Source organism: Aquarana catesbeiana, linkage group LG03 (assembly GCF_042186555.1).
Source record: "Aquarana catesbeiana isolate 2022-GZ linkage group LG03, ASM4218655v1, whole genome shotgun sequence".
NCBI lineage: Eukaryota > Metazoa > Chordata > Amphibia > Anura > Ranidae > Aquarana > Aquarana catesbeiana.
This window is the reverse complement of record NC_133326.1, coordinates 237,386,413-237,407,646: the sequence shown is the minus strand read 5'-3', so window position 1 is coordinate 237,407,646 and position 21,234 is coordinate 237,386,413. Positions and strand designations below refer to the sequence as shown.

Sequence of the window (21,234 nt, the reverse complement as noted above, 5' to 3'; positions counted from 1 at the left end):
TTGCCAGAAAAATGTGCATTGTTTATAATTGGTGTTCAGAGGGAATGTTCATCCTGTCTTCTAAATTTTTGATGACAAAAAAAGGCAAATGGCCACAACTCCTAACCAACGTTTCAGATTATTTGATAAAATCTGAAATATCACTGTGTTTTAACTATACCTTTTGTTCAATTATCATAGGGGAGAAAAAACTCAGACAACAGTCCAAGGATCCCAAGACCCCCCCAAGTCACCAGCCTGAGGCAGAAGATACCCCAAGCCCAAGACCACGCCCACCCGACGACCTGGAGGAAGGAGAGGTGGAGGAAGTGTGCGAGGTTTCAAGCCCACCAAGTGAGTGACTGACACCCCAGCTTAAGTTAATGTATTTTGGCGTGCATATTGTAACCCTTGTTTTTATTCACTCATTTTAGGTGAGTTTCTGGTTGTGGAAGGCCAAGCGGCAGAGCCATTCACCACAGACAGTGCCCAAAGACTGATTGGCCAGATAATGCTGTGGAATGGCCAAATAGATAAAATGCGTGACCAAATTCACAGCATGAAACTTCACCTGGACTCCATGCAACAGGAAATGAAGAACATGATTGATGTTTTGGGCAGAATATAATAACGTTTTGCCTAAAAACATCAATCATGTTCTTCATTTCCTTGTGAAGTTTGTTTTCTGTTGAAAATTGTTTTTATTTTTTTTGGTGCTACCCAAATTTACATTATGATGCACACGGTGTGTCATCATGCGCTATCTTCCATCATGGGTTATCAATGTACTTGTTTTGTGTTTGCAACCCCTTCATCCTCCAAATTATTTTGTGGTGATAGGAACAAAAAGGGATTGCACACACAAAACACGTACATTGCTCACCCATGATGGGAGATAGCACATGTTGACTTGACCCTTTGGTAATGCTCAATTTTGAGCAGATTCAAAATGAACGATTTCCAAGGGTGACATCACATGCACCATTCTTTAAATGTTGAACTTTGTAAGTTCTTTAATGTTTTGGTATGTTTTTAAAAACACTGTTGTGAAAGTAAATATTTTTATCAAGGTCTATTTTTGCAAAAATATGCCTTTAATAACGTTCAAAAAAAAAAAATTTTTACACCAAAAAAATATGAAAAAACAAAAAAACATAAAAAATTTAAAAAAATGCACCTTTCAATGTGCACACAGTAAAAAGTAAAAAGTTTTTACTAATACAATGTGTGTGGCTGATTATTTCTGAAAAAAAATTATCTTTTTTTTTTGGGTGGTTACAGTGACAAAAGGCCTGATTAACTAAAGGTAAATGCACTTGCCACTACTACAAGTGCACTAGGAGACAGACAAAACTAAATGCAAACAAGAATAAAAACAAGATATTTTTGTTTAATTTTTTTTATTGTATTTTTGGTTAAAATTAAAGCTGTTGCTGAATAGCAATGGCCCCCCGACCATTAAAATAATTAACATAACGCTCACACACTTGACGTGCGGTTCGGGGGGCCAAGCCAATAAGGCCAATTTGTAGGCCTGTCATTGTTGTATCTTGTTCCAGTCCGGCCTCAGGCCCAACAGAAGAAATATATGTAGCTGAATGTCTCCTTAAAAAGTTATGTAGGATGCAGCAAGCAAGTATGACGTAATTTAGTTTTTAGTCCGCCAGATTAATTGCTGAAAGGAACAAACGGGACCGGCTGGCCAGAATCCCAAAGGCATTCTCCACAACTCTTCTTGCTCTGGCCAGCCGGTAATTAAATACCCTCCTCTCAGGGGTGATTGTCCTTTGGGGGAACGGCCTCATCAAGTGCTCACCGAGAGCAAACGCTTCATCAGCGATAAAAACTGAGGGAAGTCCATCAACATTCTGGTCATCAGGTGGCAATCCCAGGCCACCAGTCTGGAGACACTGGCACAGCTCAGTCTGGGCAAAGACTCCTCCATCAAACATCCGGCCGTTCTTCCCCACATCCACAAACAGAAAGTCCAAATGTGCCGAGACCACCGCCATCAAAACTACACTATGGAACCCCTTGTAGTTATAGAAATAAGACCCCAAATGCGGTGGTGGCACAATACAGACATGCTTCCCATCAATCGCCCCGACACAGTTGGGAAAGTCCCAACGGTCAGTGAACTGGGAGGCCACAGTCTGCCATTCCTGTGTACTGGAAGGAAACCGTGGAGTGAAAAAATAAAAAAACATTAAGATAAGGACTTTTAAACATAACTTGTATATCAGATTACACAAAAACATTAGTGAACAACAGCAGTCAAACATTATTAATATGTGTGTTTGTAATTGAAATTGTAAAAAACGTAAGGCCCACTTATAAGATTAATCACCCCCTCTGATGGCCCATTGATCCATTTGAATGTGGGGGAGGGGTTCTAATTAGGTTAACAAACACACCTGACTGTTTTAAACCTTTATGGGGTGGGGGAGGGGTTCTAATTAGGGTCCAAAACACACCTGACTGTTTAAAACCTTTGTGGGGTGGGGGGGGGGTTCTAATTAGGTTAACAAACACACCTGACTGTTTAAAACCTTTGTGGGGTGGGGGAGGGGTTCTAATTAGGGTCAAAAACACACCTGACTGTTTTAAACCTTTGTGGGGTGGGGGAGGGGTTCTAATTAGGGTAAAAAACACACCTGACTGTTTAAAACCTTTGTGGGGTGGGGGAGGGGTTCTAATTAGGGTCAAAAACACACCTGACTGTTTTAAACCTTTGTGGGGTGGGGGGAGGGGTTCTAATTAGGGTCAAAAACACACCTGACTGTTTAAAACCTTTGTGGGGTGGGGGAGGGGTTCTAATTAGGTTAACAAACACACTTGACTGTTTAAAACTTTTGTAGGGTGGGGGGGGGGGTTCTAATTAGGTTAACAAACACACCTGACTGTTTAAAACATTTGTGGGGTGGGGGAGGGGTTCTAATTAGGGTCAAAAACACACCTGACTGTTTTAAACCTTTGTGGGGTGGGGGAGGGTCAAACAAGACAATGGAGCAGACAATATACATTGTTTAAGGGACTATAGGCTAGAGATATAAATGGACCCAGGATTGCATGGTGGGGAGGTTATTGAAGGTAAATATGCATGTAGGGCAATAAATGATTAATGTCCAAAAACAGGCATGCATGAAGATAAAGGGGACATTCACAGCATATTGAAAGCATGGCAATTAGGTAAGGAGTACATTTATACAATACATTAAAAAACATTTAATACATATCATGTCATGTTAAAGGATAAAACTTACCTTCATATAGTCCTTCTGCAGGACCTGAATGATGGCAGAACAAGTCTCTGGGATTATGATCCCCAGAGCCTGGGGGGAGATGCCTGTCGAGAACGTCAAGTCCTGAAGACTTCTCCCTGTCGCCAAGTAACGTAACGTGGCAACTAGCCTCTGCTCCGCACTGATGGCCTGCTGATATAGGGGGTCAGCATAGCCAGCAGACGCTCAAAAACGGGGTCCGTCATCCTGAGAAAATTCCTGAAATCCTCAGGATTATTCTCACGGAGCTCACGGAGCAAAGGCATGTGCGAGAATTGGTCACTCTGGCGCAACCAATTCTTCATCCATGAACTCCTCCTCGCCCTGTTCATGGACTGGACTCGGGTCAAAGTATTAACCCCAACACCAAGTCCCCACGCAGCACAAACTCGAGAACGAGTAAGTCCACGCGACATGGCTTCAAAACGGTCGGCTGGTCAAACAAATAAACTTATAACAAACGCACTGAAGAACAGCAAGGCCTATGAAGAACGACCTGAAAATCAGGAACGAGCAGACCAGAACGGCCTGCAAGGCAGGTTACGAACTGACCAACATGCACTGAAAAGCAGATACAAACCTCACAAGCACAAACTGAACCGCAGAAAACGATCGAAATAAGCTGAAGTGTGAAAAGCGCAAATCATCTCTAACCAAACTTCTACTAACACGAGATAAACACAAGATTAGCAGAAGGAGCCCAAAGGGTGCCGTAGTGGGGCTTGAACTTCCTTTTTATAGTCCCGTCGTACGTGCTATACGTCACCGCGTTCAAAACCAGCGGACGTTTGCAATGATCGTGTGTGGCCAAGTCCGTCCCTTTTTAAGTCCGGCACAAGGAGCCGACAAAGTCCGGCGCAAAGTCTGCCATAAAGTCCGCTCGTGTGTACGCGGCATAAGTGTTCATTAGTATAACATGCGTTCTTCAAAGGTAGGTTTTGGCATATTAAAAAAACAGGTTTCTGGTTAGTAGCTTCAGGGTGCAGAACTATGAATTACCATAGCATTTCAGCAAAATTTTAAAGTGCCATAAATTCATTACATCCATCCCTCATTTTTCATAATAAATTATGATTAACTGCCTGCAAGCTTTCAAATAGCATTCTTTTTGAAGACATAACAAATGGAAAGAATGTATTTGCACATTTATAACCATGTTTCTAAATGTTTTAGAATTTGTAGTTTAGTAATGAACTATTCACTCCTTCATTAGCTCTAATCATAATTTCAAGGACTAATAAACCTAGTTTACATGTTGTCTTTATTCAAAATACATACAGTACATATCAATAATGACAAATAATAATATTCAGGGTCTTAAAATGGGTTTATTAATATATTAATATTTAAAATAAACGAGTGCCCCCCCCCCCCCCCCTATATATCATTTTGCTCCTTTGTAACCCATCCAGGTACCCCCAAAATCCACGATGCTTTGTAATGTTTTATCTCTTTTTGGATTGTTAACCACAGTGATGGACCAATAGTAGGGCAAATGATGCAGGAATGCACCAAGTGCTAATTACATCAAACATTGGTCTGGATTTTAGAGGTACCTAGGCATACAAGCTGGTGTTTAGGAAGTGCCTGTTCTTTGAGAAAGTGTTAGCCCAGTTCTGTTTCAGGGAAGGGCACAAATTTGCTATAAAGTTCAATTGAAGTCTCACACTCACACATTTTAATCTCTTAACACTTCTGTTATGATTTGTGACTGACTTTTACTTGGTAATGCTTTACAATACCCGAATAATGAATTATCCTCAGTAAAAATGCTGCTTTCCCTAAAATACCTTGAGCTGGCAGAGTAACAGCCATGCCACTCAGCCCAAGTGTCCTCACACAGACTTGTAGGAAGGCAGGAGCATGTGTCTGATTAAGTCAATGTGAATTACTGGGGGTACCTTTTTGGTGCCTGTTATACTCTAGAGAAGGGTTTCTTAACCAGGGTTCCATGGAAACCTAAGGTTCCTCCAGAGGTTACTTAATCTAGGGGTTACTTAATCAATGAGCAATTTCTGCCTCTCGGATAAGTTCCCACTGACACCATTGACATTTTTAGCTATCTGTAAGAGGGTATTTCTTCCCAATGACTAAAGCCCTATGGATCCTTCTTCCCAATGACCATCACACTAATGTATCATTAGTTGTAGATATATTCATTTTAACAGGGGTTCCCTGAGTGGCGAAGCTTTCAAGGGTTCCCGAAATGGTTAAGAAAGGCTGCTCTAGAGTCATACTTAGACACACTGCACAACTGCTGTAAAAAGAAAGTGGTGGCAAGACTTTAACAATGGAGGTTGTTAGTAATATATCTATTTGATTGCATATCCAACTGCAGTAGACAGTTGCACATATTCTGTAGGATACTGCTCATCCTCCTGATTCAGCAAGATATTGACTGTGAAGTTTGTTAGCACCAGAAAAATTGTCAAAAGCCTGGCTCTGCCCACACATGCACTGCACACACTCAGTCGATTCATATGAAGAGTTTGTACTCATCCAAAGCATTTTTAAAAAAGAGAGCTTGCATCCTCATAACCTCTAACTGCATCAATGGGACACAAAAAAACAATTATAAAGTGTGATGCAAATGTCCTTAATACAAGAGAAGGTTATTTTGGAGGGATATAGAGCCTACGATTTTTTATTTTATTTGGGTACAGCATTTCCTGTACCCAAGTCCATTGGCACAATGCCAGTCACTGGCAAGTCTGCAGAATTTATAAATGATAAAAGAGAAATAACTGATCTTAGCTCTTTGAAAACTCATGGGTGTAAGCGATCTTGTCCAAGTGTTTTTTTTCCTTTACTTCAGTCTTTTTTGGACCATATTAACCCTCGTCGTAGCATTTTTAGTGCAAACTATGAGAGCTCAAATTATCCTTCATGTTTTATGTTACCGATCTAAAAGACTGTGTAGGTACGTGTGTGAACATTAGAAATGACTAATGAGAATAGAAATTACTAATAATTTTAAAGAATTTAAAATTGTGGTGTAAACATTTAATAAATTTCATCACATACAGGATGCGCTTTGTGCAGCAAAACTGTTAAAGAAGTGCTTGCTAAATGTATTAAGTAATACCAGAAAGCTTGGTTTAAAGGGCGCAAAGGTTTGTTAATACCAATTAGAGTAATGATTGAGACTGTTAAGTACTTAACTACTGGCTTGATATCTTTTCGTCACAGCTTCTTTCTTTTCACTTGAAAAGGTCTGGGAGTATCCCAGCTGATTTACAGGAATAAGTATTCAATTTATCACAAATGCTTCATTACGCATTAGCAGATCTCTTGTGGGGTAGAGCATCATTAACCTCTGTACTGATAGAGGGGCATATAGTTAGTAATAGCAATATTCTCTAATATTAATTTAAAAATTGCACAGTTCTTTAATCTCATGCATAATCATGGTAACATATTAAGAGTGCCTATATCCTATATACAGCCACAAAGGCTAGCTGTGTTATTGTTCTGTGAAAGTATGCTTATGTTTTTAAGATGACCACAAACCTTACATGACAATTTTCCAACCCCATCTTTGGAGGCCTCCAGTAAGCTGACCTAGGTTGTTGGACGGGCTCTGAAGTATTTGGATAATGTGACTACAACTAAATGTAAGAGATAACTTGTATGATATTTGAGCAATTGTCAAGCATGCAGGTTGCCTTTCAGACACACACTGAACCTTATTAACCGCTTACCAAATGTCTTGGAAATGCCAAGAAAGCAATACAGTATTGGTAATCAGTTTAATTTGCCATTGGTGAGTACTTTGCCTAAAGCACTTAAAAAGATAATAATAATAATAACAACATCAACAAATAAATAAATAGAGAATGTATAGGTATTTGATGTAATATTGTCTAGCACTAAGCTTACTTTTTTCTTCTGCTAGATATTTAAAGGAAGCTATTCGGGAACTCCGACTAGAATGTATAACAAGTAAGTATACATCTGCATAGTCAAACATATTCTGCTCTGTTCCTTTTTCGTTTGGCCTACTATCACTTTGTATAGCCTTCGTGGTTTATTGAGAAAAAAAAACACACATCTCAGTTATTTCACACATCTTTTTATTAATTGAACAGATATAAATCTATATGCTGGTAGCGCCACAGGGTAGAGCACAGTAACAGGTCATAAAATAACTGTATCAAAGATTTGCTTGATCTTAATGGATTTACCAAAAGCAACCACAATACAGTACATTCAAGATACTGTTTTCCCTTTTCATTTATGTAACTACAGTAATTCCTTATTTTACATTTCTGTCTGTCTATTGTTGGGCACAACTTCAAGTGTAGAGCCCTCAGAGAGGTAGTCCAGATGCCAAAGTACGTTTAAGGGCTTCCTGACTGTGTTCATTTATTACCTTTCCATCATACAAAAAGCAAAAGAGTTTTCTTCCCAGGGGTCTGCATCAGCACAATCCAGAATGTAAAATCACATTCAGCCTCCTGGCTAGTTATGAGACATTTTGGGTCACCTTAGCCTTACAGGCTGCTTTAGAACAGTTTGCATACAGCACTTCTTTCCAACACACAGTGCACACTGCTCATCCCTGAGAAAACTTAAATTATGCCCCAGATGGAAGAAAGAGTGTGACCAGTGCTTTACACCCTACATGCTGCTAGACAGCACTACCTCTATCTCCAGCTTATTTCACAATTCTAGGGGGCAGGTACATCCCGTCCATGACCCTGCCCTGGACCCAAAGGGGATATTTGTCACACTACTCTTAAATACTATTTGTTTAGATAGGAGATGAGCCACATCAGGTTATATAGGGCTGTCAATCCCACAAAGTGCCAGTGTTCACTATGCATTTCATGTTCTCACACAATATATTCCCATTTCACATATTCTTGGGCAGAGCCAAAGGTAAGAGTGTGCTCATAAATGGCCAGGAGGTTGGCTGACATCAGCACAAGTAAGAACATACAGTATCTCACAAAACTGAGTACACCCCTTACATTTTTGTAAATATTTTATTATATCATTTCACATGACAACACTGAAGAAATTACACTTTGCTACAATGTAAAGTAGTGAGTGTACAGCTTGTATAACAGTGTAAATTTGCTGTTCCCTCAAAATAACTCAACACACAGCTATTTATGTCTAAACCGCTGGCAGCAAAAGTGAGTACACAGCTAAGTGGAAATGTCCAAATTGGGCCCAAAGTTTCAATATTTTGTGTGGCCACCATTATTTTACAGCACTGCCTTAACCCTCTTGGGCCTGGAGTTCACCAGAGCTTCACAGGTTGCCACTGGAGTCCTCTTCCACTCCTCCATGAAGACAACACGGAGCTGGTGGATGTTAGAGACCTTGCGCTCCTCCACCTTTTGTTTGAGGATGCCCCACAGATGCTCAATAGGGTTTAGGTCTGGAGATATGCTTGGCCAGTCCATCACCTTTACCCTCAGCTACTTTAGCAAGTTAGTGGTCGTCTTGGAGGTGTGTTTGGGGTTGTTATCATGTTGGAATACTGCCCTGCGGCCCAGTCTCTGAAGGCAGGGGATCATGCTCTGCTTCAGTATGTCACAGTACATGTTGGCATTGATGGTTCCCTCAATGAACTGTAGGTCCCCAGTGGCGGCAGCACTCATGCAGCCCCAGACCATGACAGTCCTACCACCATGCTTGATTGTAGGCAAGACACACTTGTCTTTGTACTCCTCACCTGGTTGCCTCCATAAACGCTTGACACCATCTGAACCAAATAAGTTTATCTTGGTCTCATCAGACCACAGGACATGGTTCCAGTAATCCATGTCATTAGTCTGCTTGTCTTCAGCAAACTGTTTGCAGGCTTTCTTGTGCATCATCTTTAGAAGAGGCTTCCCTCTGGGACGACAGCCATGCAGACCATTTTGGCTGACAGGCTGACCCCCCACCCCCTCAACCTCTGCAGCAATGCTGGCAGCACTCATACGTCTATTTCCCAAAGAAAACCTCTGGATATGACGCTGGGCACATGCACGCCACTTTGGTCGACCATGGCGAGGCCTGTTATAAGTGAAACCTGTCCTGTTAAACCACTGCATGGTCTTGGCCACCGTGCTGCAGCTCAGTTGCAGGATCTTGGCAATCTTCTTATAGCCTATGCTATCTTTATGTAGAGAAACAATTCTTTTTTTCAGATCTTTGCCATGAGGTGCATGTTGAACTTCCAGTGACTAGTATGAAAGAGTGAGATCAATAACGCCAAATTTAACACACCTGCTCCCCATTCACACCTAAGATCTTGTAACACTAACAAGTCACATGGCACAGTGGAGGGAAAATGGCTAATTGGGCCCAATTTGGACATTTTTACTTAGGGGTGTACTCACTTTTGTTGCCAGCGGTTTAGACATTAATGGCTGTGTGTTGAGTTATTTTGAGGGGACAGCAAATTTACACTCTTATACAAGCTGTACACTCACTACTTTACATTGCAGCAAAGTATCATTTCTTCAGTGTTATCACATGAAAATATATAATAAAATATTTACAAAAATCTAAGGGGTGTACTCACTTTTGTGAGATACTGTGTGTTTCAAGCACATTGGATTCGTAAGCAAAGGTCCAAACATTTAATGAAGAGATCACATCACAAGCAGTATCTGCTCGGCAGACTGACGTCTCTCCCCAACTAAAGACACTCCAAGTGTTGACCTAGAAGCCCATCCATGCTCCCAATTCCAAGGAAGCAGTGGAATACCAAACACATTCTTGTGAATAGGCCCATCAGGGTGAAATGCATCAAGGAGGGGTGGTCTGTATGCCAATTGTGGCTAAATAAAGATATTACAAAGATGAGCCATCACCCAGAAAAACTCTTTTTAAATACATAGCCGGAGCTTCACTATAAATGAACTGTTGGAGCATTTGACTGTTTGGACAAATGACAACACACAACATCCTCATATTTTATGCAAATAGGGAAAGATTCATTAAAAATACAACATAGTTTAAGTTTGCATTTTATGAAAGTATAACTGCTTACTGTGATTTTATGTCACAGCACACATGTGACTAAAAATTGGCTTTGATTGCATTTGTTTTTTATGTTGGCACCTATACAATGAACGAAGAATAGCCTTGGCATCATAAAATAAGAAAATAAAAAATAAATAATCAAGACAATAGGGAATGGTGGCTGACTAATACCTTTATTATAGAAGAATGTTCCAGTGCCAGCTGGTAGCCACAGTGCCTCAGACTGCCTATCGCTCACACGCAGCATGGCGACAACTTCATAATGAAATAGGAAATTCAGGGAGGTATAAACGCAGCTGTTTATACTCATAAAGTAAGACATTTACAAAGCAAATTTTATTCTATGGTAAGAAGTGTCCAATACATTAACGCAGAAATCGAAAATAATGCACACTTGATAGACAGACATAATAAAGATATTATGTTTTGACTGTATAAGCAAATGCATTAAAGAAAATGTACTGTCTTTTCACATATTTTTGGGATGTGAGTGTAAAGTAGATGAACGTAATACTAATAGCATTACCAATAGGGATGAGCCGAACACCCCCCGGTTCGGTTCGCACCAGAACCCGCGAACGGACCGAAAGTTCGCACGAACGTTAGAACCCCATTGACGTCTATGGGACTCGAACGTTCGAAATCAAAAGTGCTCATTTTAAAGGCTAATTTGCATGGTATTGTCCTAAAAAGGGTTTGGGGACCCGGGTCCTACCCCAGGGGACATGTATCAATGCAAAAAAAACTTTTAAAAACGGCCGTTTTTTCGGGAGCAGTGATTTTAATGATGCTTAAAGTAAAAAAAAAAAAGTGAAATATTCCTTTAAATATCGTACCTGGGGGGTGTCTATAGTATGCCTGTAAAGTGACGCGTGTTTCCCATGTTTAGAACAGTCCCTGCACCAAATGTCATTTTTAAAGGAAAAAATCTCATTTAAAACTGCTTGCGGGTTTAATGTCATGTCGGGTCATGGCAATATGGATGAAAATCAGTGAGACAAACGGCATGGGTACCCCCCAGTCCATTACCAGTCCCTTTGGGTCTTGTATGGATATTAAGGGGAACCCCGCACCCAAATTAAAATAAGGAAAGGTGTGGGGCCACCAGGCCCTATATACTCTGAACAGCAGTATACAGGCGGTGCAAACAAGACAGGGACTGTAGGTTTGTTGTTAAGTAGAATCTGTTTGTAATTTTGAACATTTTTAACGTGTTTAGCTCCAGCCAAAAAATCTTTTCTAAGCTTTTTGGAAAACATAGGGAAGGGTTATCACCCCTGTGACATTTGTTTTGCTGTCTTTCCTCCTCTTCAGAAGATTTCACCTCACTTTTTTGTCCCAATGAAAAATGTTTTTTGAAAATTTGGGTTTTTTTGTGGAACAAGGATTGGAAAGCATCAGTGGAAAGGAGAACTTGTTTTCCCATATTAACTCTTACAGGAGAGAATTTCCCTTCCTAGGGGTAGATTTCATCTCACTTCCTGTTGTCTCCTTCCGTTTGCAAGTAGGAGTCGTTTGTAAGTTAGATGTTTGAAAGTAGGGTCCTGCCCTATATACTCAGCAGAAATTTGGGCCTTAGGTGTTGCTGTGGCCACAACACTGTAAGCCCTCACAGGGCCCTGCTGTGAAATATTAGATCAAGAATTGTAATTACATGCCCCTGTTGAACAGGAGCTGAAAAATTAGGCCTTAGGCACTGGTGCTGGTGCCACAACACTGCAACCCCTCACAGACACTCTAGTTGGAACGCAGGAACGAGCCCTGCTGCAAATTATTGCTTCAAAAATTGTAATTACACGCCCCTGTTAGACAGGGGCAGAAAAATTGGGCCTTAGGCACTGGTGCTGGTGCCACAACACTGCAACCCCTCACAGACACTCTAGTTGGAATGCAGGAACGAGCCCTGCTGCAAAGTATTACATCAAAAATTGTAATTACACGCCCCTGTTAAACAGGGGCTGAAAAATTGTGCCTTAGGCACTGGTGGTGGCGCCCAGAACCAAAAATGTTCTTACAAGCTATCAGCGTGATGATTGAGGAGGAAGAGGATAATTACTCAGGGATAGTCACTCAGCATCAGCATAGGCAGTCTTTGAAGGGATCTGAGATTTCAAAAAAAATTATTCGGTTACATCAGCATCAGGTGCTTGGTAGCTGGTGGTGATCCAAGACTCATTCATTTTTATGAAGGTCAGCCGATCGACCGAGTCGGTGGACAGACGCACCCTGTGATCGGTTACCACGCCTCCAGCAGCACTGAATGTGCGTTCCGAAAGAACGCTGGATGCAGGACAGGCCAGTAGCTCAATTGCATACTGTGCAAGCTCTGGCCAGTGATCCATCCTCAAGACCCAGTAACCCAGAGGATTTTCGGTGGGAAAGGTGTCCAAGTCTGATCTTGCCCCTAGGTATTCCTGCACCATGTAAAACAGACGCTGGCGATGGTTGCTGGAACCGATCATACCTTGGGGCTGCGGACCAAAAAATTGTCTGAACGCATCGGTCAGACGGCCACCTTCTCCACCGCTCCTTCTTTGACTGACCGAAGCCTCAGCAACACGTTGTCCAGAAACAGGAGTTTGTAACCTCCCAGTCTCTGGGAACGCGTTGCACAGACCTTTCTGCAAGGCCTCCCGAAGATGTTTCATCCTCTGCTCCCTCTGCGATGGCAAGATAAGGTCCGCAACCTTACCCTTGTAACGTGGATCAAGGAGGGTTGCCAGCCAGTATTGGTCCTTCTCCTTGATACCACGAATACGAGGATCCTTACGCAGGCTTTGCAGGATCAGGGAGGCCATGCAGCGTAGGTTTGCTGAGGCATTCGGTCCGGAGTCCTCTGGGTCACTAAGAACGACATGGTCCGCAGCCACCTCCTCCCAGCCACGTACAAGTCCATGTGTTTCTTGGGACTGATCCCTTAAAGACTGCTGCTGATGCTGAGTGCCAGGCTCCACCTCCATACTGACACAATCTTCCTCCTCCTCCTCTTCCTCCTCGTCCTCTTCCTGTGTGATCGGCGGGCACGCAGGAACACTGTCTGGATAAAGGGGGCCTTGAGAGCTAAGGAAGTCCTCCTCTTCCTGCCTCTGTTCTGCCTCAAGTGCCCTGTCCATTATTCCACGCAGCGTGTGCTCCAACAGGTGGACAAGGGGGACAGTGTCACTGATGCATGCACTGTCACTGCTCACCATCCTCGTGGCCTCCTCGAATGGTGACAGGACAGTGCATGCATCCCTGATCATGGCCCACTGGCGTGGGGAAAAAAAACCAAGCTCCCCTGACCCTGTCCTGGTGCCATAGTCGCACAGGTACTCATTGATGGCCCTCTGCTGCGTGTGCAGCCGCTGCAGCATGGCCAACGTTGAGTTCCACCTGGTGGGCATGTCACAGATTAGGCGGTTCTTGGGCAGGTTAAACTCCTTTTGGAGGTCCGTCAGCCGAGCACTGGCATTATATGACCGGCGGAAATGCACACAGACTTTCCTGGCCTGCCTCAGGACATCCTGTAAGCCCGGGTACCTGCCCAAGAACCGCTGCACCACCAAGTTAAGGACGTGAGCCAAACAGGGCACATGGGTCATTTGTCCCTGTCGGAGGGCAGAGAGGAGGTTGGTGCCATTGTCGCAAACCACCATTCCTGCCTTAAGTTGGCGTGGCGTCAACCACCTCTGAACCTGCCCCTGCAGAGCTGACAGAACCTCTGCCCCAGTGTGGCTCCTGTCCCCCAAGCACACCAGCTCAAGCACCGCATGGCATCTTTTGGCCTGCGTACTTGCGTAGCCCCTTGAACGCCTACGGAGCACCGCTGGTTCCGAGGAAGAGGCCATGGAGGAAGAAGAAGAGGAGGGGGTGGAGGAGAGAGGTGTGTCACAATCAGCATTTTGGAGGCGTGGTGGCGGAACAACCTCCAACACTACTGCACCTTGTCCTGCATCCTTCCCAGCTGCCAGCAGAGTCACCCAATGCGCCGTGAAACTTAGGTAACGTCCCTGTCCATGCCTGCTGGACCATGAGTCAGCGGTAATATGCACCTTACCGCTGACCGCCCTGTCCAGCGAGGCATGGACATTGCCTTCCACATGCCGGTAGAGAGCCGGAATCGCCTTCCGTGAGAAAAAGTGGCGTTTGGGTACCTGCCACTGAGGAACCGCACATTCCACAAACTCACGGAAGGGGGCAGAGTCTACCAACTGAAAAGGCAGCAGTTGAAGTGCTAGCAATTTTGCCAAGCTAGCATTCAACCGCTGGGCATGTGGATGGCTGGGAGCAAACTTCTTTCGGCGGTGCAGCAGCTGGGGCAGGGAAATTTGCCTGGTACAATCTGACGTCGGTGTACCAAAAGCAGATTGCCCACAAGTACTTGGCTGTGACACACCTAATTCTACACCTTCATTCCTCTCACTGCAGGTCTCAGAGAGGACTGAAGGTCTAGTGGGGTTGGAAATCTCAGCTGATGAGGAGCAAGGAGAGATCCTCTTTGTTCTTTGGTGTGGGTCTTTTAGATACGCTTGCCAACGAACTGCATGGCAGGTCAACATATGTCTGGTCAAGCATGTGGTACCCAAGCGGGAGATATTTTGGCCACGCGAGATACGCTTGAGACATATGTTGCAAATAGCAGCGGTGCGATCTGATGCACTCGTCTCAAAAAAGGCCCACACCAAAGAACTTTTTGAATAACGCGCAGAGACTGCAGCGCCCTGCACATGTGGAGCTTTGGGGTGTGATGCAGTCAATGTGCTGCCCTTAGGCTGGCCCCTGGAGGGCATCCTGCCTCGTTGGTGATGTGCTGCCGCCTCCTCCTCCTCCTCCTCCTCCTCCTCCTCCTCCTCCTCCTCCTCTCTCCTATCAGGCACCCACGTTGAGTCAGTGACCTCATCATCCCCTCCCTCCTCATCACTGGAGCAAACCTGGCAGTATGCTGCAGCAGGGGGAGCATGACTGCCAGATTGCTGTCCTTCTTGGGCACCCCCTCTGTCCGCGCTCATGTTACTGCCTTCATCGAGCTCAGTATCGTCATCAGAGCCTTCCAAACGCTGGGCATCCTCCTGGAGCATGTACCCAACACTGTGGTCAAACAGTTCGAGGGAATCCTCATGAGGACATGGTGGAGCTAGGGAAGGAGTCACTGATGACATTGAGCTGAGGGAAGAGGCCGCTGCTTTGCCAGACAAAGCACCCTGGGCATGGGTGAGAGAGGATGAGGAGGATGAGGACGGCTTGGTCATCCACTCGACCAAGTCTTCCGCATGTTGCGGCTCAACATGGCCAGCTGCCGAAAAAAAGGCCAAGCGTGTCCCATGGCCACGTGCTGATGAGGATGCACCGTCTCCACGACCAGCACTAGACACAGAGCCTGCTTGCCCTCTCTTATTGGCTTGTGACTGTCTGCCTCTCCTTCTTGGCCTTCCAGACATACTAATGGCCTGTAGCTGCACTAAGCTGGGATAGAACACCTGTAATTTTCTTCAAGTAGCTTTATATACTGTAACCAGACAAGCCTGCCTGTCAGTAGGAAGATAACAGGAACGGATCTAGCTGAACACTGTGAGCAGGACGCACTGTACTAAATGTAAATAGTCTAGCTGCCTGACCGTGGTACTAATAGGATCAAATAGAACACCTGTAATTTTCTTCAGGTAGCTTTATATACTGTAACCAGACAAGCCTGCCTGTCAGTAGGAAGATAACAGGAACGGATCTAGCTGAACACTGTGAGCAGGACGCACTGTACTAAATGTAAATAGTCTAGCTGCCTGACCGTGGTACTAATAGGATCAAATAGAACACCTGTAATTTTCTTCAGGTAGCTTTATATACTGTAACCAGACAAGCCTGCCTGTCAGTAGGAAGATAACAGGAACGGATCTAGCTGTACACTGTGAGCAGGACGCACTGTACTAAATGTAAATAGTCTAGCTGCCTGACCGTGGTACTAATAGGATCAAATAGAACACCTGTAATTTTCTTCAGGTAGCTTTATATACTGTAACCAGACAAGCCTGCCTGTCAGTAGGAAGATAACAGGAACGGATCTAGCTGAACACTGTGAGCAGGACACACTGTACTAAATGTAAATAGTCTAGCTGCCTGACCGTGGTACTAATAGGATCAAATAGAACACCTGTAATTTTCTTCAGGTAGCTTTATATACTGTAACCAGACAAGCCTGCCGGTCAGTAGGAATTTAACAGGAACGGATCTAGCTGAACACTGTGAGCAGGACGCACTGCACTAAATGTAAATAGCAGGAACGGATCTAGCTGAACACTGTGAGCAGGACGCACTGCACTAAATGTAAATAGTCTAGAAGATAACAGGAACGGATCTAGCTGAACACTGTGAGCAGGACGCACTGCATTAAATGTAAATAGTCTAGATAGAAGATAACAGGAACGGATCTAGCTAAACTGAATACAGTGTATATATATATATGCAACACCTGGGATGCATATATATACACAATACACTGTAAGTGCAGCTAACTGACTGACTGTTCTGCCTAATCTATCTAACTCAAATCAAATGACACTGTCTCTCTCTCTCTCTATCTCTCAGCACACCGCACACCGGAACACACACTACACAGGGCCGCCGTGCAGGCGGCCTTATATAGTGTGGGGTGTGTACTAAATGCCCTGAGCCGTAATTGGCCAAAGCCACCCTGGCTTTGGCCAATTACAGCTCTCTCTACTGACAGCGCTGTGATTGGCCAAGCATGCGGGTCATAGTGCATGCTTGGCCAATCATCAGCCAGCAATGCACTGCGATGCCGCAGTGAATTATGGGCCGTGACGCGCCACACGAATTTAGCGCGAACGGCCCATAACGTTCGCAATTCGGCGAACGATCGAACAGCCGATGTTCGAGTCGAACATGGGTTCGACTCGAACACGAAGCTCATCCCTAATTACCAATAATGTGTTAATTATTTTAAAAAATTGGAAGTTTAAAAAGGAGGGCAAGAGGCGGGACTTTATATGAAGCACACGGAAGCAAATAAATAAATTAGGTAAAAGACGGCTTTTAATTGGTTCAAAATGTCATATAATTGCATATTTAATTGTTATGCATTTTGCTATATATCAATATTTAACACTTCATTAGAACCAAATATTGCACAGCAGGGGCATTGCTAGGTCTACAAAAGATCTGGGGCTAGAGCCCATAGCAGCATAGTAAGAAAGTCATACGCTTGGGCAGGCATACACATGTATATAATATACGTGTGTGTATATATATATCCCCATAGAGCCCCCCCTTACATCAGGGTCCCCAGAGAGCCTCCCCCCTTAAATCAGGGTCCCCGGAGAGCCCCCCACTTACATCAGGGTCCTTAGAGAGCCTCCCCTCCCCTTGGGGACCCCTGCAGAGACTCGGGGCTATGGGCCCCAGATTCGGGGCTATAGCCCCAAAAGCCACCCCCTAGCGACGCCACTGTTGCACAGTAATTGACATTCCAACAAGGAATTTACATATATTTACAAATACATGGAGTAGTTGATGCATATTTACACACATTGCAGTTGATACCTGTACAGATTAGTGACCTACTGAAGACTCACTTATGTGAGATGAAGAGAGATTAAAAGGGTTAAAAGGAACATCCATACAAAATTAATGAATATATACACATATCGGTAGTTATTAGCTCTATGCGTTTCGGGGCCTTTTAGCCACTCCTCAGGAGATAAATCGTAGTGATCATCTATAAATAGGAAAAACAATCATGTTTAAATGATCTAAAGGAATTGTAGGAACAAGTGGGCAAATATAAAATATGAGAGATCCGCCCATATATACATTTGGCCCACAAACTTACATACACATCTGCGCGATGGTGGTGCAGCCATGAGAATCACAGACCAGCCACAAACATCACATCAGGGAGCTGAGGGGGCGTAACAGGGCGACAGCAGCCAACATAAACAGCGTCCCGAGTGGGTCAAAATGTATGAAGTAACACAAGTGTAGGCTGAATGGGGTGACCCCAAATGGGGGACCTCTGTGAAAAAATATGACAAAAACAATAAAAAGGTGATGTAAAAAATTGTATTGGAAAATGGTGAGCTGGGTGAAGAAATAATTTTCTAATTTATTTATCTGCTTCCGTGTGCTTCATGTAAAGTCCCGCCTCTTGCCCTTCTTTTTAAATTTCAAATATTGATGGAGGAGGGGACCCGAACAGCCCCTTGTACCTCATTTAAAGTCCCAAAAATCCTTCTTTCTTTTCGATTTAAAAAAACTTGCTTCAATTAATAATTGGAAATTTTACATTTATATGGGACAGCCATATTTGACCATTAAATAAGCAGGCTCTATGTCCTGTTTAGCAGTACTAATTCTGTTCTGTTTTAGTGCTCCATCTCACAATGGAGAACTACTTGCTTGACACATTAAAAACTATGCACACCCCATGTGCAGTTATTATCTCAACAGCTGTTAAGAAGGTGGGCAGAGTCAATGCAAATTTAGGGTTTTCTCCCTTTATTGGCTTATCTACAAACTGATATATGACATACAATAACAAAAGTATACAAGAACAAGCTTGTAGAAGCATAACAAGTCACACTAAAAACTACTTTCAGATAAAAGGCTTTCAATTTAAAGCTGAACTAAAGGCATTTTTTTACCAATAGGCAAGCTCTTTACTGTAGAATAGGCATTGGCCAAGAGAGAGTTAAAGTGGAACTAAATGCCTGTAAGGTCCAGCGCTGGCAGCTTCTTGATTGGCTGGTGGGGGGGTGATGTTCTCCCGCACCAACCAATCAAGAAAGCCAAAGACCAGGACCTGGAAGAAGCTGCCAGCGCTGGACCTTGCAGGCATTTAGTTCTACTTTAATTCTCTCTTGGCCTGCATAGATAGTAAATAGATAGTAAAGTCAAGCCCAATCATGGACAGCATATTTTAGCCCAAATATCTAAATAGGTTGATACTAACTAACTTTCCACAATATGATGTTTTTCTCCTCAAGTTCACGCATCCCCATTCTTTCAAATGAGCTGAATTATTCAAAGTGGCCTAACTTTACCTCTTTTAATATTCACATGTAGTGGATATTTGAAATAAAAATTAACTCAAAGGTCTTCTTCACACTTACTGGTGTTTATCTCTGCATGCATGAAAGACACATGAATTTTTAAAATGCTTTCATTATTTGTTAAAACTTAGGGAGTTACTTATTAAATAAACACTTTCTCTTCATTTTTATGATTTCTGGACCTGCTCCAGTGTTAAAATCAGTGATTTCAGTACCTGCTCAGAGTGTTAACCAGTTGATCAGCGTGGGCAACCAGCAATTTCAGAAGCAGATCAGCAAAGCAGCCTCCATATTTTTCTCATCATAGGTTTTACTTTAGGAATTTAAAAAAAGACACTTTAGCAACTATGATTGCAACATTAAAAATATAACACCGTCTTAGCTGTCCAACAGTCTTGGATACCCTTTATTGTCTGACTCTTTCATTTACTTGGACATGTCTGTCAAAAGCTATAAAATCACTTAGTATCTGGCACTGGTCATTTAGAATAGTACCAATATCAATATTGAGTTAGTGTTAATAAAGATGCCTGGAGAGTAAATTTGATCCATAATTTTTAATTTACACATTGATTGGTTTGTAAATGCTGGTCTGAAAAGCAATGCCCGCAGCAGATATTTACAAAGAATTTGCACATTTTTTACTTGACCACAATTCTCACCCTGCTGTCTCTCTCTGAGTGTTAGCCACATTCTGCTCAGAACAAAATGGTAATTGCTGGCTGGTGGAGTGATCCACAAGCTGATGGTGACTGTATGGTTTTGGGACTGGCATATACTTGCACAGTTTTCTGCCAACAGTCCGACGATATGTTGTCAAGGACGCAATATACTTGCGTAGCTTGCAACATGGTCAACTGTGTTTGTCCAGGCCCTCAAGTTTGTGTTTTTTAGCTGATAAGTGGCTGGTAATTAGCATGCGCAGCTTGCAGCTTGGGGTTCTAAGTTTGAATCCTACCAGGAACAATAATTGTTAGTTAAAAAAAATAGTGTTACTGTAGATAAAAAGTATACATTTTATTCCGTCCCATTTATAATAACACTAAAATTAGGTTTCTGTTCCAAAGCACTGCAAAGATACTTATACATAAATAATGGCTTTTTTCAACTGTGCACATTTTTCATGTGACAAATGTAACAAACAAATGAATAAAAATGTTAAAATATGAATAGGTTTAAATATTGTAATTTTCAAAAAAAGAATAATAATATTATAATATTATAATAATAATAATGGGGGGTTGGTTGAATAGGGACACATTTGATCAAAAAATTATTTTTTTTTTACTCTAACAAAAATAATAATGTGATAATATACAAAAATTCTTTTACAAACCAGTGCCTAATATATAGCTCAGAAAAAATAAATTGTGCACAAATATCAAAATTAGTCTATACGTTAATCTGTCTGTGCAACAAAGTGATAACTCTCCTTCCCAAAACTGAAATGTGCATCTTTTATTCTCCACCACCATCAGAGAGGTTAAAGATAGATTCTCACCTTAATTTAAGACCTTTAAATTATGAAAGATCCTAATATGCCTTTCCTTTAAAGCCAGCATCAGCTGGACACCTGGCACACAAAAAATAGGGCAAATAGTGCTCTCTGTATACTATTATTTATCCCTTTTTAGATATAAACCGCACTCACAGAAGTATTAAAAACAAAGGCTTCAACACTGCTGAGCAGAACAAGATGCAACCTGTGGCTCAGCGCTTACTGCAGAGTCCAGCTGACAGCTCACACAATCATATTGGTCGGGCTGCAACTTAAAAGATGAATCACTACTATGTATGCTTTGCGCCTTGCGGTGCTCCACCCACGTGTTTCATCTGTGATGACTTCATCAAGGTTGCCCAGTACAATTCAATATGGTCATATGATTTGAAATGCCACTTAATTCTGTCAGCTAGGCCCACTGTTTCAGTGGAATTTGAATTTGATA

General features: G+C 42.7%; 1 protein-coding gene across 1 annotated transcript in view; it reads left to right on the top strand.

Annotated features, from left to right (window-relative positions):
* LOC141134510 (uncharacterized) overlaps window positions 1-21,234 on the top strand; it is a 216,727-nt gene that overhangs the window by 153,873 nt on the left and 41,620 nt on the right. The window contains exon 9 of the mRNA XM_073624024.1: window positions 7,156-7,202. Within this exon, the coding sequence (XP_073480125.1) occupies window positions 7,156-7,202 (47 nt within the window). The remainder of the gene's footprint in view (window positions 1-7,155; window positions 7,203-21,234) is intronic.